Raw genomic sequence first — 27,200 nt, 5'->3', positions numbered from 1 at the left:
AATTCTCCACCTCCATCCATCTCCCTCGGATTCTAATTCTCCACCTCCATCCATCTCCCTCGGATTCTAATTCTCCACCTCCATCCATCTCCCTCGGATTCTAATTCTCCACCTCCATCCATCTCCCTCGGATTCTAATTCTCCACCTCCATCCATCTCCCTCGGATTCTAATTCTCCACCACCATCCATCTCCCTCGGATTCTAATTCTCCACCTCCATCCATCTCCCTCGGATTCTAATTCTCCACCTCCATCCATCTCCCTCGGATTCTAATTCTCCACCTCCATCCATCTCCCTCGGATTCTAATTCTCCACCTCCATCCATCTCCCTCGGATTCTAATTCTCCACCTCCATCCATCTCCCTCGGATTCTAATTCTCCACCTCCATCCATCTCCCTCGGATTCTAATTCTCCACCACCATCCATCTCCCTCGGATTCTAATTCTCCACCTCCATCCATCTCCCTCAGATTCTAATTCTCCACCTCCATCCATCTCCCTCAGATTCTAATTCTCCACCTCCATCCATCTCCCTCGGATTCTAATTCTCCACCTCCATCCATCTCCCTTGGATTCTAATTCTCCACCTCCATCCATCTCCCTCGGATTCTAATTCTCCACCTCCATCCATCTCCCTCGGATTCTAATTCTCCACCTCCATCCATCTCCCTCGGATTCTAATTCTCCACCTCCATCCATCACGCAACAGCAACCACTCTCCCTCCGATTCTAATTCTCCCTCTTCAGCCACCAAAATGGTGTAAGTAAGGAGAGAAAGAGAAAGGAGAGAGAGAGACTCAACGTGCCGTCCTGCTGTTCTTTTCCTTGAAGGTCACCCTCACTCCCCCCCTGTCAGGTCAGTCGTTCATGATGAGAGGAAGAGAACAGAAAAAAAAGAACAAAGAAAAAGACGTGTTTTAGAAAGCAGATGTTTCAGGCTGAAAAGAAGGGAGAGGAGGAGAGGAAAGCAGGGCCTCATATGACATACAGTTGAAGTCAGAAGTTAACATACACTTAGGTTGGAGTCATTAAAACTTGTTTTTCAACCACTCCACAAATGTATTGTTAACAAACTATAGTTTTGGCAAGTCGGTTAGGACATCTACTCAGTAATTTTTCCAACAAATATTTGCAGACAGATTATTTCACTTATAATTCACTGTATCACAAGTCCAGTGGGTCAGAAGTTTACATACACTAAGTTGACTGGCTTGGAAAATTCCAGAAAATTATGTCATGGCTTTAGAAGCTTCTGATAGGCTAATTGACATCATTTGAGTCAATTGGAGGTGTACCTGTGGATGTATTTCAAGGCCTACCTTCAAAACTCAGTGCCTCTTTGCTTGACATCATGGGAAAATCAAAAGAAATCAGCCAACACCGCAGAAAAAGAATTGTAGACATCCACAAGTCTGGTTCATCATTGAGAGCAATTTCCAAATGCCTGAAGGTACCACGTTCATCTGTACAAACAATATACTGTAGTATGCAAGTATAAACACCATGGGACCACGCAGCCGTCATACCGCTCAGGAAGGAGGCACGTTCTGTCTCCTAGAGACTAACGTTGTAACGGTCAACGTTGGTGGAATTAGACCAAGATGCAGCGTGGGGTAGGTTAATAATCATATTCTTTAATGATAACAAGAAAGAGAGAACCAACGAAACGTACAGCCTTGTAGGGCTCAACAGCAACAATACAAGGACAAGATCCCACAACATAGGTGGGGAAAAAAGGCTACCTAAGTATGATTTCCAATCAGAGACAACGATAGACAGCTGCCTCTGATTGGGAACAACACTCGGCCAAACACAAAGAAATACAACACATAGAATGCCCACCCAAATCACACCCTGACCAAACCAAATAGAGACTTAAAAAGGCTCTCTAAGGTCAGGGCGTGACAAACATACTTTGGTGCGAAAAGTGAAAATCAATCCCAGAACAACAGCAAAGGACCGTATGAAGATGCTAGAGGAAACAGGTACAAAAGTATCTATGTCCACAGTAAAACGAGTCCTATATCGACATAACCTGAAAGGCCGCTCAGCAAGGAATAAGCCACTGCTTCAAAACCGCCATAAAAAAAGCCAGACTACGGTTTGCAACTGTACATGGAGACAAAGATCGTACTTTTTGGAGAAATGTCCTCTTGTCTGATGAAACAAAAATAGAACTGTTCGGCCATAATGGCCATTGTTATGTTTGGAGGAAAAAGGGGGAGGCTTGCAAGCCGAAGAACACCATCCCAACCGTAAAGCACGGGGGTGGCAGCATCATGTTGTGGGGGTGATTTTCTACAGGAGGAACTGGTGTACTTCACAAAATAGATGGCATCGGGAGGATGGATAATTATGTGGATATATTGAAGCAACATCTCAAGATATCAGTCAGGAAGGTAAAAGCTTGGTCGCAAATGGGTCTTCCAAATGTACAATGACCACGAGGCATACTTCCAAAGTTGTGGCAAAATGGCGTAAGGACAACAAAGTCAAGGTATTGGAGTGGCCATCACAAAGCCCTGACCTCAACCCTATAGAACATTTGTGGGCAGAACTGAAAAAGTGTGTGGAAGCAAGGAGGCCTACAAACCTGACTCAGCTACACCAGCTCTGTCAGAAGGAATGGGCCAAAATTCACCCAACTTATTGTGGGAAACTTGTGGAAGGCTACCCGAAACATTTGACCCAAGTTAAATAATTTAAAGGCAATGCTACAGCATACTAATTGAGTGTATATTAACTTCTGACCCACTGGGAATTGGATGAACGAAATAAAAGCTGAAATAAATCACTCTCTCTTGTATTATTCTGACATTTCACATTCTTAAAATAAAGTGGTGATCTTAACTGACCCAAGACAGGGAATTTCTACTAGGATTAAATTGTGAAAAACTGAGTTGAAATACATTTGGCTAAGATGTATGTAAACTTCCGACTTCAACTGTAACTCCAGGAGAGAGGTTTTAATAACAACACAGCTACAGACTACACTTGGTTATTTGAGTTAGGACAAAAAATCCACTGTGTCCTTATCAGCCAACACGATACAGTGGTGGAAGTACTTTAGTAAAAATATTTTACTAAAAATAAGTACTATTTAAGTAGTTTTTTGGGTTATTTGTACTTCACAAATCATATTTTTGGCAACTTTTACTTCACTACATTCCTAAAGAAAATACTGCACTTTTTACTCCATGCATTTTCCTGACACCCAAAAGTATTCGTTACGTGTTGAATGTTTAGCAGGAAAATTGTCCAATTCATTCACTTCAAGAGAACATCCCTGGTCATCCCTACTGCCTCTGATCTGGCAGACTCACTAAACACAAATGCATCACTTGTAAATTATGTCAGTGTTGGAGTGTGCCCTTGTTATCTGTAAAATATGTATATATAATTCAATGGTGCTGTCTGATTTACTTAATATAAGGAATTTGAAGTGATTTATACTTTTACTTTTGATACTAAAGTATATTTGAGCAATTACATTTACTTTTGATACTAAAGTATATTTGAGCAATTACATTTACTTTTGATTCTTAAACCTATTTAGAACCAAAGACTTTTCACTGGGTGACTTTCACTTTTACTTGACTAACGTTCTATTAAGGTATCTATACTTTTACTCAAGTATGACAATTGGGTACCTTTTTCGCCAGTGGTCAGATAAGATGGGGATTAACAAACCACCATAAAAGAAAGCTTAAACCAGTGGAAAGGCAATTAATCAAGTGATATAGAAACATCTCCCAAATGAGAGATTCATATTGCCTTCCACATGAATTTAAATCAAGTTTGACTTGTCTTTTATTATATTAGCAAACTAAAAGCAGGAATGGTGGTCTACGATCCCTAGCTTTCCTCCTGGTCTGGATCTGGAAGGACTGGAGGAGGGTGTCAGTTCAGCTGATAGTGATTTTCAGCTGGGGAGCCAGCGGTGGGTTGTCCCGCTCTCTCTCCTTCCTCCCTTTTTCTCTGCATATACTGATAAACACGCAAAGGCCTCAGCTTATTCCATCACACAGTCCAGAGGGAGCAAAAATCACGCCTTCCCGGAAAAGAGGAGTCACATCCACTGGGGTTCTGGGAATAGTGGACTGCTAATGACGTGCAGGCTGAAGGAGGTCCAGTTTCCTGACGACCTACTGAATTCTTCCACTGCTCTATCGATCGCTACCATCACTACATACTTCAGTCTGAATCTGCCATCATTGAAGTCCATCATCAAGTCCTTTGTGGTGATGTTTGGGAGTTGTACAAAACAATGTCAACAGCGATTGGATCATCTCTAACTGATCAGAGTATCAAAGCCAATGACGAATTCTCAAAACATCGCTTTCCCCACAGGTACTCTGGCTCTGGCCCAACCCCTCGGTTTCTGGTACCAATCAGACGATCCGATTGTGTCCGAATGCGTATGCATTCTGAAGGGTTGGGGAGGGAGTCAAATCCAGACTGTGGGTTTGGCATTGAAAAACAGAAGCATATTCAGAAAAGTACCTCATACCTACAGTATGGTAAAATATGGTAGTAGATCTTTGATGTTATGGGGCTATTTTTCTTTCACTGGTCCTGGGGCCCATGTCAACGGCATCGTGAACTTCCCCAAGTACCAGGACATTTTAGCCAAAAACCTGTTTGCCTCTGCCAGGAGGCTGTCACTAGGTCACAAGTAGATCTTCCAGCACGACAATAACCCCAAGCACTAATCAAAATCCACTAAGAAATGGTTAATTGACCACAAAATCTCTCTCTCTGAAAAGTAAACCGCATTGAAAACCTGTGGGTTGAATTGAGGAGGGCAGATCATAAGAGCGGATCTGGAAAGATTCTGTATGGAGGAATGGTCTCAGATCCTCCTAATGTGCTCTCCAATCTCATAAAACATTTTAGTCAAAAGGTTCAGTGTCGTTACCCTCGCAACGGGAGGGTGCTAGAGTATCCAAAACAGCGGGGGCAAGAATTTTGAACATTATCTTGAGATTTACTTTAATTACTTTGTAAATAAAATGTCTTTCTCTGTGCAATTGTATTATCATAAAATAATATAATTCCATTTGTTTTAAACAATATAGCTCAGTATTGGTTTTATTTATTTTATAGTATTTTTTTGCTCATCTTTGTCAAGACTATGTTGAGCTTGGTGTATGACAGAATGTCCTTCCTTTCTTCGTTTAGCCTTTTGTACTTCACTGGAATTAAGGAAAAAAGCTCACCAGACACCATAAGTCATGCTGTGGCATTAGAGCCCATAACCCCCACCCGTCACCCTAACCCTCACACCACAAACAGTGTCCCCTCTCCAGTAGAGTAGACCACCAGCACATGTTCTCCAAACACAACAAAAACAGATGTTTTCTCTCTCCACTGCCAGCCAGTGACTCAGAGAGCTCATAAATACAAACACAAACTGTGGTCCACAAAGACGCAGATGTGTAAAAACGTTTCGGAGGTCAAAGCTCAACAGACCACACAGCAACATGGCTATAAACAACATTCAAATTAGGGTCGCAAATGTACTGGTAGTTTACCAAAGCTACCGGAATCTTCAGTAATTTTGGTAATTAACAGAAAATCTATGTCAATCAATCCGAAATGAACTTCTGTAATTTATACTTGAACTTTTACATGTTTTATTCATATCTATACACTGAACAAAAATATAAATGCAACATGCAACAATTTCAAAGATTTTACTGAGGTACAGTTCATAAAAGGAAGTCAGTCAATTGAAATATATTCCTTAGGCCCTAATCTATAGATTTCACATGACTGGGCAGGGCTGCAGACATGGGAGGGGATAGGCCAACCCACTTGGCAGTCAGGCCCAGGCCCAGCCAATCAGAATGAGTTTTTCCCCACAAAAGTGCTTTATTACAGACAGAAATACATTTCACTATTCCATATATTTTACATGTGATAAGGCCACACAGAGGGTAGGAAATAATTAGACACCTGTGATCACCTAAAGTACCCAAAAGGGCCATTAGATGTCTTGTGATAGATTACAAAAATCATTGAAAGATACCACAAGCCTAATTGAGATACATTTCTCCTTTCAGGTTCAATAATGAGAGCTAGTATACAGAAGCAGATTGGAATGTACAGTGTAGTACAGCTGGAAACTGTCTAGCTGAGCCGGCCAAGTTAACTGACGGGATCGTTAGGAGAGTTTCCAGTAGACGTTATGTAGTTGACATCGGCCTCATCATAGTCGTGATTTTTACTACTTTAATTCTGACTTCTTAATTTTAACTGTCTCCTACTTTAGTTTCAGTGGCCGAGCTAGCAGGAACGTTGGCACACCGTCTAATGAATGAGGAATGACTGTCTAGACAGAACACCAGTCCCAGTCCCAGTGTTTGCTTTTGTATTTATGAGTCACTGGCTGGCAGTGGAGAGAGAAAACATCTGTTTTTGTTGTGTTTGGAGAACATGTGCTGGTGGTCTACTCTACTGGAGAGGGGACACTGTTTGTGGTGTGAGGGTTAGGGTGACGGGTGGGGGTTATGGGCTCTAATGCCACAGCTCTAGGTTCATTGATTCAACTGAATGGTGTCAGGTAAGCTTTTTTCCTTAATTCCAGTGACCACGCAGTCTCTGGTGCAAACTTTCTCCTCATCTGCCTGCAGCACCATTAATACGCACCACAATTCTGTTGCATCACGCAGTTGTACACCACCGCCAGCAGTCTGTACCGTTGACACGATGCAGGATGGGGCCATGGACTCATGCCGCTTACGCCAAATCCTAACTCTGCCATTAACATGACACAACAGGAACCGGGATTTGTTGGACCAGGCAATGTTTTTCCACTCCTCCATTGTCCAGGGTTGGTGATGGCGTGCCCACTGGAGCTGCTTCTTCATGTATATAGCTGATAGGAGTGGAACCCAGTGTTGGCATCTGCTGCAACAGCCCATCCGTGACAAGAACCGACGAGTTGTACGTTCCGAGATGCCATTCTGCACACCAGTTATTTACCTGTTTGTGGCCCGCCTGTTAGCTTGCACAATTCTTGCCATTCTCCTTCGACCTCTAATCAACGAGCTGTTTTCGCACACAGGACTGCTGCTGACTGGTTTTCTATTTGTCGCACCATTATCAGTGAACCCGTTTCTGAGATACTGGATCCAGCGCGCCTGGCACCGACGATCATACCTCGCTCAAAGTCGCTTAGGTCACTTGTTTCACTCATTCTAAAGTTCAATCCAACAGTAACTGAATGCCTCAATGCCTGTCTGCCTGCTTTATATAGCAAGCCTGGCCCACGTGACTCACTGTCTGACTGCCTCGATTCCTTATTTTACTTCTCTATGCTTTACTTCCCATTGTATGTGAATGAGTCATTCCGCATCATGATTGATTTACTGATTAAAAACTCTTATAGGGGTTGATTTTTTATTTGACTTAAATTGTATTATTAAAAAAATATAAAGTCTGTATTAAACTAAGAGCCTCAAAGGTATTCATGAGCACAGGACGGATGCAGTAAAGAACGGTCTCTTTTGAAAGAGATGGCTTGGTGGTGGTGCATCATCAACAGACCACTCACTCAATATGGCCGTCATCCACAAAGCACTCCCAAAAAAGGCTGCTACAGTACAGTCCTCACCCCACCAACGTACAGGCCCAGTCAGACCTGCCAGTTGTCATGTGTCTAGCGATGCTAACAACCAGACAGTCATTCTCTCAGTAATTAATAATTCAATTAGCCGCCGCACCACACTACACACCTGCCCTTGACGATCCAGCCATAAGAGAACAGCCCCATCAGTCAGTCACAGCCAGTGACTCCACAGGAATGCCCTTCAACTCATGACAATGGGCAGAAATACAGCACACACACATTGTGTTACAGCCTGAATTTAAAATGGGTTAAATGGAGATGTTTTGCCACTGGCCTACACACAATACCCCATAATGTCAAAGTGCATATATGTTTTTGACATTTTTACTAATTAATTAAAAAGGAAAAGAGGAAATGTCTCGAGTCAATAACTATTCAACCCCTTTGTTATGGCAAGCCTTAAGTTAAGGAGTAAAAATGTGCTTAATAAGTTGCATGGACTCACTCTGTGTGCAATAATTGTGTTTTACATGATTTTTGAATGAATACCTCACTTCTGTACCCCACACATACAATTATCTGTAAGGTCACTCAGTCAAGCAGTGAATTTCAAACACAGATTCAACCACAAAGACCAGGGAGGTTTTCCAACGCCTCTCAAAGAAGGTCACCTATTTGTAGACGAATATCCCTTTGAGCATGGTGAAGTTATTATTACACTTGGGATGGTGTATCAATACACCCAGTCACTACAAAGATACAGGCGTCCTTCCTAATTCAGTTGCCGAAGAGGAAGGAAACTGCTCAGGGATTTCATGAGGCCAATGGTGACTTTAAAACAGTTAGATGGCTATGGTAGGAGAAAATTGAAAACGGATCAACAACATTGTAGTTACTCCACAATACTAACCTAATTGACAGAGTGAAAAGAAGGAAGCCTGTAAAGAATAAAATACTCTAAAACATGTATCCTGTATGCAACAAGGCACTAAAGTAATAATGCAGAAAGTGTGGCAAAGCAATTAGCTTTTGGTCCTGAATACAGGTTTGGGGCAAATCCAATAAAACACATTACTGAGTACCACTCTCCATATTTTCATGCATAATGGTTATGGGTATGCTTGTAATCGTTTAGGACTGGGGGATTTTTCAGGATAAAAAAACCCAGAATGAAGCTAAGCACAGGCAAAATCCTAGAGGAAAACCTGATTCAGTCTACTTCCCACCAGACACTGGGAGATGAATTCACCTTTCAGCAGGACAATAACCTAAAACACAAGGCCAAATCTACACTGAAGTTGCTTACCAAGAAGACAGTGAATGTTCCTGAGTGGTCTAGTTACAGATTTGACTTGAAACTACTTGAAAATCTATGTCAAGACCTGAAAATAGTTGTCTAGCAATGATCAACAACCAATTTGACAGAGCTTGAAGAATTCTGAATTCTAAAATGGGCAAATGTTGCACAACCAGGTGTGGAAACTTACCCAGAAAGACTCACACCTGTAATCGCTGCCAAATGTGCTTCTACAAAGTATTGACTCAGGGGTGTGAATACTTGAATTAGATATTTCTGTATTTCAATACATTTTCAAACATTTCTAAAAACTTGCTTTCACTTTGTCATTATGGGGTATTGTGTGTAGATGGGTGAGAAACAAACATACATTTAATCCATTTTAAATGCAGGCTGTAATAACATTTGTATGAATACTTTCTGAAGGTCCTGTACATGTCAGTTAGACTGACACTATACTGTAGCAGTATTGATGTATCACATTCTGTAAAGCTGCAAACAAACTATTCAGTTATGCAAAGAGGCCAAGTGAAAATCGCCTATTTTGATAAAAAAGAAGAGGTGATATCGAAATGGCACACCCCACACCTATGCAATTCGATTAAGTTGGAGCACAGAATTCATTATCGTGAACCTAATATCACAACTGCACTACTGTCATCTACCCTGGCTCATGTAATGTGGATATGCTATGCACGTCACTAGAAAAGCACTATGTTAAGAACGTGAGACACATATCAAAGCATGCATACAGAGATTGTGTTGCACAAACAAAAGCACACAGACACACACACAAAAACACATTTCTGTTTAAGAAACATTGTGCCTGATCACTTGCCATATACTAGCCTTGTCTAACCTTACCCGATGACAAACAGATCAGGAGAAAAATATATGCACTCACTCACTCACTCACTCACACTCACTCACTCACTCACTCACTCACTCACTCACTCACTCACTCACTCACTCACTCACTCACTCACTCACTCACTTCACTCACTCACTCACTCACTCACTCACTCTATACCACCCTGCCTTACCAGCTGTCCAGCTCCAGCTCCAGTAAGGACTGGGTCTTCTCTGAGTTACAGTGCAAACACCACATGCTAGCTAGCAGTCACAAGACGAGGTGCTCCAAGCATTACCAGCCATCTCTCCCTATGGATCCCTCTCAGATGGGACACAGTGCCATCGCCTAGCCCTCTAGGTATAGCACTGCATTAGCAGCATACAGTACACTCCCATTGCTTTGCCTTCTCAAGGCAGTTCCCTATGGATGTATGGCAGGCAGGCGGGCTAGCAGTGATTGCTAGGTGGCAGAGGCAGTCAGTATAGCCACTGACAGACGAATGGAGGAATCTTTCACTCACTCTTTCCTTCCCCCCCTCTCTCTCTCTGTCTGTCCTCAGCTCTTCAGGAGTGTGAGTGAGGTGGAAGTGGGGGCTGGTGGGTGGAGACGCTGGACTGTTAGCAGTATGGATGGAGGCGGGAGCAGGGAAGGGGGTGTGTGTTCTGTAGCTAGGGAGAGGAAAGGGGATGAAATTCCTTCAGTAGAACGCTGAGGGGGGAATACAAATGACCGACCAACAAAGATAAAATAAAGTCATGCTATCTGAGGGAGGGGAAAAAAACATGAGAGGAAGGGATGAAGGGAGAGGAAGCAAGCCACGAAGGGCACACAGAGAGAGAGTGAGAGTGGGGGAATGAGAGAGAGAGGTAGAAGCACCTCTATTAATATAGTCTTTCAGGGTCCAGCACTGAATGTTTGCATATAAACAATGAGGAAAAATAGGAAGAGAGAAAGGTCTTTCTTAGTATGAATTTAGAGGCTCCTCCTCTCCCTCCCTCCAGATCTCTAACACAATCCCAAAGGATATAAGAGTTACTGTACAGTCCCCCTCCCCTGCCTTTCTGTATCGGTATAGCCTCTTAGTTTCTCTATTCCTCTCTCATCACCTATTCTTTTCACTTTCCCATTTCAAGATGTTCTCTGTAGTGTCTGTATTCAGCTCTTTCAAGCTCTGTCATGGAAGGAAGATAATGAAGCAGCACCTAGAATGTCTCCCATTGCACCATAATGGAATGAGTGTGTCAGTCAGGCATGAGCTCCAGTAGATACCCTTGCCTGCGATGGTGCTGTGCTCTCTAGGCTCCTTAAGGTTGACAGAACAGGGCCCGAGAACAATTAACCAGTAAGAGAGGGGATTGGGGTATGGGGGGAACAATGCCAAACTGCCCCCCAGTCAGGGGTATTTTGGGGGGATAATGACAACAGGCACCAGAAATATGGGGAAAATGGTTCCCAGATGAGTCGGGTTTACTGGGGACACCAATCACTGACATGCTCGTCTCAGGAGGAAGGTGGTGATTTCCTCTAATTACAAGCCTAGACCCTGGGCTTCCCCGGGGAGAGAATTATTGCTTCCTTTGGCCCCTTTTCATCTGGGACTTCAAACGGAAGATTGAGAGAGAAACAGAAAGAGGGAGGGAGTCAGAGAGACACAGAGAAAGAGAAACTGAAGGAAGCTCACAAGGAAATAAATGTGCATTTTTTTTTACCATGTGTGTCTGTGAGCCTAGCTGAGTGGCGGGTGAGGAACATAATGGTTATAGAGACAGCAGATGGCTGTGCTGCTGCAGGAGGAAGACGGCAGACTGACTAAGGAGCAATTTCAGACGGAGCAGAGACCCAGACCCGTAGTGCTGCTGAAGCCCCACAGCTGACAACACATTGTACAGCAGCAGACACCCAACTCAATTGACAGGAATGACCTGTCACGCAGTCTTTCCATTGTTTAGAAGCCCTGTTTAGTTACGACCCGACAGTAAACAAAATGCCCACACCAAGAAGAAAAACGGTATCAAAAACCCACAACCTCTTAAACGGCTTTCAATCTATTTTACATGCTCATTATGTTGTAATTCAGACGTGTTGGTAAACCCAAGGCGAGAGCATCTAAGCGTTCGCCGGTATTTTAAAATGAGTCCAGAATATTATCAAAGCCCCTCGGGCTGCAGCGGCAGTCAATACTTTCATCACAAGAGATACTAAATAAATAAACACAATCCATGCTGACATTCGTTTGGAAGGGAGATTTGAATTGATATGAGGGGAGGATTTCATTACGGTCTGGTGGTCCAGTGGTGAGATGGAAAGCTACATTATCAGAGCCACTTAGATTTGTTAGAAATGATTACGGGTCTGGTGAATATCACTTGATTTCATATGGTTGATTAACACTTTTGGGAAGTGAGTTTAATATGCAAGGACAAGCATACGGCCTCAAGCAAGCGGAACTTTTGGTTATATCTGTATAAGATCAGGACTGGCTCAGTGTGGCTCAAGTTCAACATTATTGGAACCATTTATGTAGGACCTCAATTGAAAACATTGATAAGCAGTTTGTCACGTAGAGCAGGCCAGAAGGCTATACTGGAAAACCTGACCTCTATCAAAATAAAAAGATGGCGGAGACGCAAAAGTTCTTCTGTGCGTCAGGGTGTTTATTTACATAGTGATTCTGGAACAAAAACAACAGTACTGCCATCAAACATATACTTTATGAGCCAGCTTAACAACAACAACAACAACAACAACAACAACAACACTACTACCCCATCCACAGCTCAATCCAAAATGCCTCTCCATGAACTGAAAGAGAGGCTCCTTTTGTAGGGCTAGCCCCCCCCCTCAGAACAATTAACACAAATGAATTAAGCAATTACCTAGTCAAACATACATTTTACATTTAACTAAACATACTAAAGTATATACATTGCAACATGTTTTTTTAAACAATATCACCACATAACATTTACAAAACTGACGGTGTCTTTTAATATGTCCATTTACATTAATGAGCCTATTTGGGACAGGCACTACAAAGTCAGCCCAATTCCCTTTGCTCGGGTCCTTATCCAGCATACCCGGAAGCTACAGAGATAGAGACGAACAGAACAAACAAACAAACAAAACGCGCTCATCCACAACATAGAGAAGTATAATGCATCTGACTTATACTACAAATGACCACTGACAAGTGTGAAATGTATGTACTAAGACAGAAGTTAATTTGTGTGTCGACCCACATTGTTAACTTATAACTGAGCAGGGAGGAGTGATGAATGTGTGCGTGCGTTAAAGAACCAAACGCTGCCCGCGGCCAGTGACGGACTTCTACGTCACACAGTTCAAAGAATGACAGCACTATCTGAAAATTAAGAATGCAAAATGCAATTTCAAAAGGAGTACCCCCCCGAGATCATGGTGTTTGACAAGGATCGATACCTATAACCTCTATTATTTCTAGTTTATATTAATGATCTGCATCAAAACTACCTTTTCAAATATGTTTTGCTGATGATACAAGTGTGTTCTTCCCCACAGCAATGTAAACTATCTCACTGAATAAACTGCTGAACACATCCAAGCACTGTTAAAACTGAGTACAAGGAAAGTGAACAAATATGTATTGACTTTAAACACTGAACAAACCCTCTGTCTACCTACCTCCTGCTCCATCTCTCTCTTGCTCTGTGTGTATATGTCGGAAAACCTTCTATATCCCCTCTCCAAGCGTCTGCACAGCTCTCTCCATGGGAATGATGTCATGGTTGGGAATTCCAACAGGGGGCCCTGTCTGTGCTCATAAAAACCCCTCTCTCCCCAGCTCACTGCACATGACCTGACTGAATTACAGCTCCCAGTCCATCACCCTCTCCTGGCCTTGGCAAGAATAGCGGGTCTGGGACATCACCACTTTATGGCATATTTTGTCTGAAAGGTTAGTAGCTTCACAGACCATTTCCATATTTCAGTCTAGCACTTCACGAATAATACTGAGTTATGAATGCCTTACATTCAGAAAATGTTAGAAAATATAAATGAAAATGGAAAACGGCACCTAGCTCCAGTGCTGCAGATTCCTGAGACCTCCAGTGTTTTTCCATTGAAGCGATAGCTAGTTTCCTGGAGACCCACTCACAGAGATCGTATTGTATACAAGAGAGTTGTGCTGCACTATTCTGTCTACATTACGTCTTGCACCATTTCTCATATCTGCGTTCTTGGGAGGCCAAGCCAAAGCCAGTGAGCACTGCACCAGAAAAAATGATAAAAATCAGACTATCTGCCCGGTCTGGAAGCAATTAGCTTGGTGATGTCATTGTTTGATACGACAGCGTTTTAACAGAAGTAGGGGCCCGGGATATTTGGAGTGAATTGTTAGGAACTCGTTCAAAGTAAGAAACAAACACATTTTTCGGGGGAATAAAGGATTCCTGTGTCTAATCGGGAGCTGGAAGCAGATGTATAAATAGGTTGGACTGACAGTAATGAAAGGATATGCAGCGTTTCTCATCAAATCCCATCCTGGCTGGCAGCGATGCCAGAACAGATGTGTTACCTCTGGATCTTCAGGGAACCATCAAAGATCAGACATCAGCTAGTGATGTCTGAAGGGCCTGTCTTAACAACGTGTCTCTACATCCATTAGTAATGCCTGAACTCTACATTTAGAATAGGGAAGCGTGGCAGTCATGTTGTACAGTTCCAAAGAATAGGGACAATATATTGTATGTGACAGTAAGTAAAATAGACGGGCTGCTTCTCCTCCTCCTGTTTCTCGCTGCAGCAAAATAGCAGTTTGATTGCATCAATTAAAAAGGCAAATCATTTGTTTAATTGGCCGCCAGCAGCACTAAGGTTATTCTTATTTTGCACACAACCAATTATGCAGAGAGGGCTGCTACGCCGAGCTCTCTCTATTGATGATCTCCCAACCTCTACTGTGCTGCTCACTACATTCACTGTAGTGAGCAGATAGTAGAGTTAAATGGACAAGAATGGAAAGGCGACACAATTCAAAATAAGTCAAGTCTACCATGCAATCCTAGGCCTGTGCGTTTGTACATGAGTTCTATTTTTTACTGCAACCATTTTGTTAGTAACACAAAGAGAGAAAAAAAGAGACCCTATTTTTCCTGTTATTGCGAATAAAATGCAGCTGTGTAAAGTGGAGCTTTGTTTGTCCGTGCATAAATGTTTACCCTCCAGTCCTCTTCACCATATTTTTCTGTGTTCTCTCTAAGCCCCACCCCTGAACAAAACCACACTACAACACAGTGCTGCCATGCTAAAAACAGAGCCATGTGAGATCAGAGGTGACACACTACACTATGGTAAACACACTGTCAGAGAAATTAACAACACACCACTGCCTCTACCCACAGAGAACTGGTACTGTGGTACAATACCTCCCACTGTGGTGCTGTTGTTCTGTACATTACAATGACAGATTACAATCTTCTGGTAATGCCACATTTTGCAACAAAACGACTAGTAGAATATTGGCTTTCTCTAATTCTCAGTGATGATATTACACTACAATGGGCCTACTTGGAGGGCAAAACAAGGATATATGACACAATACTAGTATTACTTTCCCCTTTCCTTTCCAGTTAGAGTATCCCTCATGATCGGCCATGACATACAGCACTGTGCTCAGATTACCAACTGTGAGTGACCACTGAGAATATAAATACACAAGATGGCAGCTGGAGTGCATGTCATGGCTTTGCCTCCGATCATTGAAACAGGCTAAATAAGGATTGGGGTGTAGTAATCTGATCTCAGATCTGTGGTTAAGGGCTAGTGACACAGAGTGCATGACACAGCTGTCCCATAGATAGACACACAGGTCCTGCAGTGTGCCTCTACCCTCCAGATTGATAGGGCCATCTGCTGGCCAGAACTGACATTGGAGTCATCTCTGTTGTCTCTATAAACAGTCATACATAGCGACCCTGAGGGAGAGCTGAGCTATGACCATGATGTCATAAGACAAAGAGGTCAGCCATCTCAGTGAGAATGGGGTCAAGAGGTGAGACAGTTATTGAACGATTCAAGGGATGGAAAAAGAGACTGACCTGCTTTTACGGGGCATATTTGTCCATGTCATGTTGAGGTGGTCAATTGATATGACCGCTTATGATTCACAGAATGCATGATGTTTATTCATGTTGAATTGAATCAAAACAGAAAATACCAAACATGCAGGCCAAATCAAATCAAATCAAATTGTATTTGTCACACATACACATGGTTAGCAGATGTTAATGCGAGTGTAGCGAAATGCTTGTGCTTCTAGTTCCGACAATGCAGTGATAACCAAACGAGTCTCATCATATTTTCTGGGAATGGAAAATAGAAGTTCTGTTACGTCCGTCGTTGAATGAATGAAACCAAAGCGCAGCATGGGAAAGTGTTCATGATATTTAATACTGAAACACCGACAAAACAACTAAATATAAAGCAACGTAAAGTTCTGTGGGGCTATACAGCAAAAGCAACATCCCACAAACTCAGGTGGAAAACAGGCTGCCTAAGTATGATTCCCAATCAGAGACAACGATAGACAGATCCCCCTGATTGGGAACCATACCCGGCCAACAAAGAAATAGAAAACTAGAATGCCCACCCAAATCACACCCTGACCTAACCAAATAGAGAAATAAACAGGCTCTCTAAGGTCAGGGTGTGACAAGTAGTCAGTTGCATTACTGCATCTCACAACAACAAAAGGTGATGTAAAAAAAACAGCATCAAAAGGAACCAACATTTGCTGTAAATTTCAAACACATTTCTCCAGGAAAAAAAACGATAACTTCTCAACTTCCCTTCCGCAGCCAAACAATGTGGAGCCCTTTGAACCAAACAACAGCTCTGTGCTGACATCTACTTGCGGTCTAACGACACCATGGTGACCAATCCATCATCAGTCAGACTTCCAGTCTGTAAAGCGGAGGCCAAACGTTGTAAAAGACGCCTCCCTCGCCTCTCCTTCCTTTCTCTGGCTCCAAAATTGATTTTCAAAGGCTTTGATACATTGGTGGGTAAAAACTGTCTGCTTCTGACGGTTACAAAAATAGTTTGAAACCTGATCATCTATATTCCAGACGTAAGCTGTGTGAGTGAAATGCTCTTAATATAATAACTGGCCTGTTTGTTTTGGGCGATTGACAAGTACATCTGTCTATTAAATCAAATCAGACACACAAGAGCAAAGTGAAATCTAATGATGGTGTTGATTTAACAAATTGACTGTACGGCTCACAATAGCATCTGTTGCCAGTTGAATTAGATTGCATTATTGGTCAGTCGTATCAGAGATCAGACAAACTTTCTGTGAAAAATACACAATTATTTTTGTAAGGATGTACGTACGACGTAAGTATTACAAGGAGGTTGAATAGAGTAAGCGAGAAAGAGGGGGAGAACGAGAATCAGAGAAAGAACTAAGGGTGGCAGTGGGGTGAAAGGGTCAAAACAACACCTCAACAACAAATCCTCTTCATCCCTCCTCCCCACTCTCTGTCATCCGCCTAACCCCCTCCCTCACTCACCTCCCCAACCACATCCAGCTAATCACTTCTCCAGACAAGACGTTCCCTCTGTGTCGTGTCCTGTTCTCACTCTCTCTATAGTCTGCTCTCTCAGCCCTGGGGTTCTGCTGGAGGCCTGCTAGATCTACTTACCTACTGTGTGCTCCCTTGCCCTCGTATGTCCTGGCCTGGTAGTACCCGCTGTATCTCTGTGGCATCCGAGCCCCGCGGCCAGAGACACTGGTGCTATTGAGCCCAAGAGGAGCACCTCCCTGCCTCGCCGTCTGCACTGGCGCTGGCCATTGTTTGAGTTGGCACGGGGCATAAAGTAAGCCTTTCTCTTACTGCCTGCCTGCCGCATCGTACATTTTACATTTTTGATTAGGGACAGAAAAAAACAAGGTCTGCCCTGTGGCGAGGCTAGGCGATGTGTCAAGCTGTCAAATGGCCAAATAATATATATTATATACTGGGTGGTTTAAGCCCTGAATGCTGATTGGCTGACAGCTGTGCTATATGAGACCGTATACCACGGGTATATATGATAAAACATGTATTTTTACTGCTCTAATTACGTTGGAAACCAGTTTATAATAGCAATAAAGCTTTATGATATTTTGCCAATATACCACGGCTAAGGGCTGTGTCCAGGCCATCTGCATTGTGTCTCGCCTATGAACAGTCCTTAGCCGTGGTATATTGGCCATATACCACACCTCCTCGGGCCTTTTTGCTTAATTATACCATCTTCATTTTGAGAAAAACTCACACACAGAAGTTGCAGACTGTTTGAAACTCACACACAGGCAAAGGTTGAGACTATGACAGCTGTGCTGAATGACTTTCTGTGCTCCTTCTGAAACGGAGAAGACTGATGATTTTTCACATTTAACGACCTTCTCATTTGGCCGTTGACAGTAGTACAATAATTCATTTCACGTAAAGTTGTTTTAGGCAAAAGTGCTCTGTACTAAATGATTAAGGCCAGCTGTGGGAGTGACAGCAGCCACAGGGCTAGTGGAGATAATAACCGAGAAGGTGATTAGCACTGAGTGACATCATCACCTAAGAGATCTGCTACAGATGGAGAGTTAAGCTATGGATTTAACAGGAGGAAATTAATGTCATGCAAATGGTGGGAAGGCTGAGATAAGGAACACCATATCACTGTGATTTGAGAGGTACAGTAGATCTCACCTTAAGGGGAAGGGCTCTTTTTATCTTCCATATAATATTAACCTCACTTGCCAAGCTTCTAGACTCTCCTATAGTGATGTCAGACACCGTTGTTAAGAGGCTCACACAACAGTGAGGCCACAGAAGTATTCTGATTCTAATCTATGAGTGGGGATCCTAAAAGGTGTGTCCAGTAGGTCCTCATATAATGATACTGTAAAAAAAAAAGAGTAGCATGAACATAAAATATAGGCCTAAAGACAGGCTTCTATTGGACAGCCAGACAGCTACAGTTTGTCCGCTAAAAGCATTGTGGTGGATTTTGGGGAAACTGCAGCGTCAGGCCCTCAAACATTTGTTAACTGAAGGAAATCCTAATCGGTTTCTAACCTCCTCTCTTTTCCAAAACTCTGCAAATCTGAACGGAAAAAAACAACTATGTCCAAACCCCGGTCACAGAATGTACCTCTGAAAACTGTCAGCCTATCAGTTTACTGGTGACGGTAACCTGGGAAGTTTCAGCTTTTTTTCAACTGCAACGGGACCCAGATCATTAGTATTTAAATATTCATTAAAAGGTTTGCTTGAAAGCATCTCAAAAATTAAGGGGAAATTAGGAGATACATTATTCATGTCCTGAATACCTGAATCCCTCCATTTGTAAAGCCTTGGGTTTGTTGTAGCTAGCAGTGGACACATTATACTGTAGGTCACTGTGTAAAACATGGAAACAATGTGTCCTTTGAAAAAACATATTCATGGGCAACTAAGATTTAACCAATACTGTCTTTCATTTTTGCTTTTACTAAATGTTCTTATGCTCTGTGAAAATGAGAAGCTAAGCCAACTTGTCTTCAGGTCACGAGAGTGTTGAGAAATATTTTCATGTCGTCAACACATTCCAGTGGAACCAGACAGCCCGTGTGTACAAATTCCATTCATACTTCATTTCCAGCAAGTCTTGGAAGAGTGCAAGTCAGCACATCTACTGTCACTCCATATTCATAAAACCCCCTCCAAGCTGACAGGAAGAAAGGAACAGAGACTTTTTACGAATGTGAGAACTTCATCTCATGACCCGAGCCACGGGCAAGGAGAGGCAATGTATATCATAAATGAATTAAACAGCACCAAGTTTTATGTTTCAGTCGCTGCTTTTGATAAGGTTTGAGATGGTGCTAAATCATTTACTAGAGAGTGAGTACTAGAGAGTGAGTATGTACTGTAGAACACATGGATTCCACTACCATTTTCAATGACAAATGACCCGACACGCTTACTTTGTTTTGGGTCCATTAAATCCAAACAGAACCAAAATCTCCTGGACCTCATCTAACATCCTTTTGAAAGCCAATAGGGATAGAATCCCTTGTTCGGAATGGAGCGAGAATATTTTCCTTTCATTTATTACATTTATTTGGCAGGGACACTACACTGTACAACAAAACATACATCTCAGAGTATGGGAAGTGATGCATTGCACCAGATTTAGCTGAGAGAAAAAAAATCACTGGATACACAACATTCACACACCCACAAGACATCAACATCAACACAAAGCTCCAAACCCAATTAGGCCCTGCAGAATGAGGGGAAAGAATCACAGTCATTACTGAGACACGTATTACAACCAGAGAGCCAATCTCTCCAGTGTCTTGGCCTTATCCAGGCCACTGTGATATACACTGAGTATACCAAACATTAAGAACACTTGCTTTTACATGACATAGAAGGTGAATCCAGGTGAAAGCTATGCTCCCTTATTGGTGTCACTTATTAAATGCACTTCAAATCAGTGTGGATGAATGGGAAGAGACAGGATAAAGAAGGATTTTTAAGTCTTGATTTACATGGATTGTGTATGTGTGCCATTCAGAGGGTGAATGGTCAAGACAAAAGATGAAGTGCCAGTTTGAACGGGGTATGGTAGTAGGTGCCAGGCGCAGCGGTTTTTGTCAAGAACTGCAACGCTGCTGGGTTTTTCACGCTCAACAGTTTCCCATGTGTATCAAGAATGGTCCAGCACTCAAAGAACATCAGCAAACTTGACAACTTTGGGGAGCATTGCAGTCAACATGGGCCAGCATCCCTGTGGGACGCTTGACACCTTGTAGTCCAAGACCCCAGGAATTGAGGCTGTTCTGAGGGCAAAAGGGTGGGGCGCAACTATTAGAAAGGTGTTCCAAATCTTTTGTTCACTCAGTGTTTGCTCCATAAGGCTTAGTGTCTTATTGACTGCCTGCACAGTCCTGGTCTCTGTGAATTACTCCCAGCTTGCACGATAAGATGAGGATAAAACACTGGACATTCCAAGGGTAGTGAGCCTCAGACCAGTCAGGGGATGCACAGTTGGAGGAACTGAGGGATCCGTGAGAGAATATGAGAGAGGGGGATGGATTTCACTCCTGTGTCTCTCTGGCTCCTTTAAATAGAGATGTGTAGGTATGGGTGGAGTACAGTGAATGAATTGAATCATAAGAGACTGGTTCAGGATTTTAAATGAGCTTACAGTTAAAGTGGCTACCACTGTAAAACCCAAACTGGATTTGGTCATCAAACATAAGCAGTGATTCTAATCCAATGAACTTCCTCCAAACTTGAGTTGTCACTCAGAAATAAGAAGTTGCTTTTTTCACAAGTCATGCTAGGCAGAGCTAAAGGACAGGAGAAACTGAGCTGGTACACAGAAACATCACATGCACAGCTCAGGTGGGACAGTGCTTGCACACCAGCCTCACTGACAGTCAGGATATGACCCTTTCCTTTCCACACACGTGTACTATAGACATATACCAGAACCACAGAGCTGAGAGTCAGTCTTTACTGCCAGGAGAGCTGAACAGGAGGACCCGTGTGAGGGTGAGGGTGGGATTCAAAACTCTGTTAATTCTGACTAATGATCATTAGGGGAATACTGTGTCTCATTACAATATCTAGCTGAAAAACAAAACTCAATTCACCCTCCACAGACAACAAGACAACAAAGAATGTGTTTATGGCAGAAAGAGAGAGAAAGGCGAGAAAGAGAGAGAGGGGAGGGGGTGAGAACGAGAAGTGGTTAGTATGAAGAAAGTATGATGAAAGCTCTGGCCTGACAACACATAGATACAAACCATTAATAGATGATGACCCTGTAGTGTGCCAACCTCCATTCTGTCAAATGACTGATGAGAGAGATACCTCTCTTGGCTCTGTGTGTTTAATTTGATTTACCGAAGGCTCCTGTCAAGGTCCGCTATAGGTTTATTTGAAAAGATGCCAATAGGGTGCTGCCGGCTGCTGAGCAGGATGAATCACCCAGGAGCTCTGCAGTGAGTCAGAAGGGAGAGACAGGGCTGCCCTGGTCCAGCATAGACAGGACAGGGGGAACAATCATTGGTCTACAGAGAGAAACAGCAGAGGACACAGGAGCCACAGATCTACAGTCACTGTTTGGACAAGAACAGTTAAGTTAAATAAATGTATGCGCACACACAAATAAACACTTATCTCTCTTTCTCCCCTCTCTTCTCTTCCTCCAGGCAACATTAATCAGTGTAACCATGAAGTCAGACAACAGTGCAAAGCAGCAGAGCCGGTACACCTCCGTACTGTACGATCCATGGATCTGGCAGCCTCTGCTCTCACCTGTAGAGACACTCTGGAGACACGGTCTGCATTCCTCACTGCCAAACACCGACTGAGCCAGCATGTCAACAACACCGCTTAAACCCCACTAACGCAGCAACACACCGACTGAGCCAGCATATGTCAACAACACCCCTTAAACCCCACTACAGCAGCCACACACCGACTGAGCCAGCATATGTCAACAACACCCCTTAAACCCCACCACAGCAGCCACACACCGACTGAGCCAGCATATGTCAACAACACCCCTTAAACCCCACCACAGCAGCCACACACCGACTGAGCCAGCATATGTCAACAACACCCCTTAAACCCCACTAACGCAGCAACACACTGACTGAGCCAGCATATGTCAACAACACCCCTTAAACCCCACTAACGCAGCAACACACTGACTGAGCCAGCATATGTCAACAACACCCCTTAAACCCCACTACAGCAGCCACACACCGACTGAGCCAGCATATGTCAACAACACCCCTTAAACCCCACTACAGCAGCCACACACCGACTGAGCCAGCATATGTCAACAACACCCCTTAAACCCCACTACAGCAGCCACACACCGACTGAGCCAGCATATGTCAACAACACCCCTTAAACCCCACTACAGCAGCCACACACCGACTGAGCCAGCATATGTCAACAACACCCCTTAAACCCCACTAAAGCAGCCACACACCGACTGAGCCAGCATATGTCAACAACACCCCTTAAACCCCACTACAGCAGCCACACACCGACTGAGCCAGCATATGTCAACAACACCCCTTAAACCCCACTACAGCAGCCACACACCGACTGAGCCAGCATATGTCAACAACACCCTTAAACCCCACTACAGCAGCCACACACCGACTGAGCCAGCATATGTCAACAACACCCCTTAAACCCCACTACAGCAGCCACACACCGACTGAGCCAGCATATGTCAACAACACCCCTTAAACCCCACTACAGCAGCCACACACCGACTGAGCCAGCATATGTCAACAACACCCCTTAAACCCCACTACAGCAGCCACACACCGACTGAGCCAGCATATGTCAACAACACCCCTTAAACCCCACTACAGCAGCCACACACCGACTGAGCCAGCATATGTCAACAACACCCCTTAAACCCCACTACAGCAGCCACACACCGACTGAGCCAGCATATGTCAACAACACCCCTTAAACCCCACTACAGCAGCCACACACCGACTGAGCCAGCATATGTCAACAACACCCCTTAAACCCCACTAACGCAGCAACACACCGACTGAGCCAGCATATGTCAACAACACCCCTTAAACCCCACTACAGCAGCCACACACCGACTGAGCCAGCATATGTCAACAACACCCTTAAACCCCACTACAGCAGCCACACACCGACTGAGCCAGCATATGTCAACAACACCCCTTAAACCCCACTACAGCAGCCACACACCGACTGAGCCAGCATATGTCAACAACACCCCTTAAACCCCACTACAGCAGCCACACACCGACTGAGCCAGCATATGTCAACAACACCCCTTAAACCCCACTACAGCAGCCACACACCGACTGAGCCAGCATATGTCAACAACACCCCTTAAACCCCACTACAGCAGCCACACACCGACTGAGCCAGCATATGTCAACAACACCCCTTAAACCCCACTACAGCAGCCACACACCGACTGAGCCAGCATATGTCAACAACACCCCTTAAACCCCACTAACGCAGCAACACACTGACTGAGCCAGCATATGTCAACAACACCCCTTAAACCCCACTACAGCAGCCACACACCGACTGAGCCAGCATATGTCAACAACACCCCTTAAACCCCACTACAGCAGCCACACACCGACTGAGCCAGCATATGTCAACAACACCCCTTAAACCCCACTAACGCAGCAACACACTGACTGAGCCAGCATATGTCAACAACACCCCTTAAACCCCACTACAGCAGCCACACACCAACTGAGCCAGCATATGTCAACAACACCCCTTAAACCCCACTACAGCAGCCACACACCGACTGAGCCAGCATATGTCAACAACACCCCTTAAACCCCACTACAGCAGCCACACACCGACTGAGCCAGCATATGTCAACAACACCCCTTAAACCCCACTACTGCAGCCACACACCGACTGAGCCAGCATATGTCAACAACACCCCTTAAACCCCACTACAGCAGCCAGGTAGCTGCTGCTTCAACCAGACATCAAACTCACACTGCCAGAAAAAAAACCCAGATACCTTAAAATGAGCCCACCTACTTGAGCCTCCATATATCTGCCTCCTCTGTGTCGAGTCACGAGCAGAGAAATGGAGAGAGAGGGGAGAGAGAGAGAGATGGAGCTGAAAGCCCCTGCACTATAAGGCAGGCTCTTTGATCTACATAGCGCTGAGGTCGGTAAACAGGCTGTTAGGCTAGCAGAAGAGAGGGGGATCGAGGTGGGATATAGTGCTGTAGTGTAGGCTGCCTGGGGTTGAAAGACAGAGCACCAGACAGGAACCTGAACGTCAATAAAACAGGAAGGCTCTCCCTGCACTTTCCCCCCTCCTTCCTTCACTTGCTCTCTCCCTCTTCTCTATCCCCTTTATACCACTCTCTCTATCTCTCATACACTCAGCCATTTTTCTCTCCCCATTCATATCTCTCTATTTCAGTGCATTTATTCAGCTGTTGTGTTGATCCCAGGGCTCAGTGGGGACGTGTCCAGAGTCAGTGTGTTGCAGCGCTGCAATGTCACCACTGTCTCTCTCGCTCATGACCAGGGGAATCTAAGCTCTGTCAGCGACCACTGAAACAACTCAATTATAATATATACTGAATGAATATGTGCTGGCTCCCTATACTAAACATTGTATTACAATCTTTATTGGCTTGTAATAAACATTGTATTTCGATCTCAACTGGTTTGAATGAAACCACTTCTGTAGTGTATGAAAGGAAATTAAAAACTCATCACTGCACGTGATTGCACCATCTGAAACGGAAACTGTCGACATGGTGAGCGGAAAGCGCTGTCAGTATCATCAGACTTCTAGGAAACCTCAACCTCTGTCTTTCCTCTGGGCCTCGTGTCTTGTCCATGCCTCACCAGACCTCCCGTCTTTCCTCTGGGCCTCGTGTCTTGTCCATGCCTCACCAGACCTCCCGTCTTTCCTCTGGGCCTCGTGTCTTTTTCATGCCTCACCAGACCTCCCGTCTTTCCTCTGGGCCTCGTGTCTTGTCCATGCCTCACCAGACCTCCCGTCTTTCCTCTGGGCCTCGTGTCTTGTCCATGCCTCACCAGACCTCCCGTCTTTCCTCTGGGCCTCGGGTCTTGTCAAGGTCTCACCAGACCTCCCGTCTTTCCTCTGGGCCTCGTGTCTTGTCAAGGTCTCACCAGACCTCCCGTCTTTCCTCTGGGCCTCGTGTCTTGTCAAGGTCTCACCAGACCTCCCGTCTTTCCTCTGGGCCTCGTGTCTTGTCAAGGTCTCACCAGACCTCCCGTCTTTCCTCTGGTCCTAGTTTCCTATACCCCTCAGCCCAGTCCTCTTGGTCTACGATGTGCCAGAGACCACAATACTCTGTCAGCACTTTGTTGAACACAATGGAAACATCCCTCTCCTGATATGGAGGACTTGGCTAGTCCAGATTCCAGTAACTGTTGCCACAGGATTCCCCTATTGTAAACTAGCTGTGTGCTGTAAAACTATGTAATTGTTCAATTATTTTCAGATGTATCTTTATGAATTAATCTCGGAGACCCAGAACCAAAAACTTGCCTAAATGTGTCAGCTACTCGATGCATTTATGTTAAGAATGTCTGTCTCCGAGAGATTAGTATTAATCAATCAAATGGCTTTAAGACTAATCTGTGTCAATTACAAAACCCATCTGTAACTTTGGTGTACTAAATCATATTCATATAATATTTCTTCCAGCAAAGCTGCTATGTTCCTCTCTGCTCTCAGCAGGAGCCCCCCATTATCTCTGAAAATAAGTAAGTAAATGCTGCCTATAAATATCTATAGAAACTACCTTGAGAGATGCCAGGGCGAGAGCGGAGAGAGAGAGTGAGATACTCTGAGGGAATCCATACAATGCCAATGTCCTCCCACATTCCTTCATCTCTTATTTTTCTGCCCTCCAATGGTTCACAGTGGAATATACAGTAACAGTCAAAAGTTTGGACACACCTACTCAATCCAGGGTTTTTCTTTAATTTTACTATTTTCTACATTGTAGACTATGAAATAACACATATGGAATCATGTAGTAACCAAAAAAGTGTTAAACAAATCAAAATGTATTTTATATTTGAGATTCTTCAAAGTAGCCACTCTTTGCCTTGGTGACAGTTTTGCGCACTCTTGGCATTCTGTCAACCAGCTTCATGAGGTAGTCACCTGGAATGCATTTCAATTAACAGGTGTGCCTCGTTAAAAGTTGATTTGTGAAATGTATTTCCTTAATGTGTTTGAGCCAATCAGTTGTGTTGTGACAAGGTAGGGGTGGTATACAGAAGATATCCCTATTTGGTGAAGGACCAAGTCCATATTAGGGCAAGAACAGCTCAAATAAGCAAAGAGAAATTACTTTCAATACATGAAGGGCAGTCAATACGGAAAATGTCAAGAACTTTGAAAGTTTCTTCAAGTGCAGTCGCAAAAACCATCAAGCACTATGATGAAACTGGCTATGATGAGGACTGGCTCTCAGAGTTACCTCTGCTGCAGAGGATAAGTTAATTAGAGTTACCAGCCTCAGAAATTGCAGCCATTTTAAACGCAACAGACACATCAACATAAACTGTTCAAAGGAGACTGCTTGAATCAGGTCTTCATGGTCGAATTGCTGCAAAGAAACCACTACTAAAGGACACCAATAACAAGAAGAGATGCTAGGGCCAAGAAACAATAATGGACGTAGAAATCTGTCCTTAGGTCTGATGAGTCCAATCTTGAGATTTTTGGTTCCAACCACTGTGTCTTTGTGAGACGCAGAGTAAGTGAACAGATGATCTCTGCATGTGTGGTTCCCACCGTGAAGCATGGAGGAGGAGGTGTGATAGTGTGGGGGTTCTTTGATGGGGACACTGTCTGTGATTTACTTAGAAGTTAAGGCACACTTACATAACAGGTATGTCTACCACAGCATTCT

The 27,200-nt window shown here is 43.8% G+C and overlaps 1 protein-coding gene across 8 annotated transcripts in view; it reads right to left on the bottom strand.

The window, feature by feature from the left end:
• Positions 1-27,200, bottom strand: part of LOC118359624 (IQ motif and SEC7 domain-containing protein 1-like) — a 246,958-nt gene that overhangs the window by 53,095 nt on the left and 166,663 nt on the right. Inside the window, exon 1 of one of the 8 annotated variants that reach the window (XM_052481995.1) lies at positions 10,245-10,311. The exons of 6 other annotated variants lie outside the window; for them this stretch is intronic. Coding sequence is in view for 1 of the 2 variants with exons in the window: in XM_035738181.2 (XP_035594074.1) it covers positions 9,915-9,979 (65 nt within the window). In the remaining variant the exon portion in view is untranslated. One more of the 8 variants, XM_035738181.2, reaches the window with a different exon arrangement.

Source organism: Oncorhynchus keta, chromosome 27, assembly GCF_023373465.1.
Source record: "Oncorhynchus keta strain PuntledgeMale-10-30-2019 chromosome 27, Oket_V2, whole genome shotgun sequence".
Classification (NCBI taxonomy): Eukaryota; Metazoa; Chordata; class Actinopteri; order Salmoniformes; family Salmonidae; genus Oncorhynchus; species Oncorhynchus keta.
Note: the sequence above shows the minus strand (reverse complement) of the source record. Positions and strands in the feature narration are given on the sequence as shown.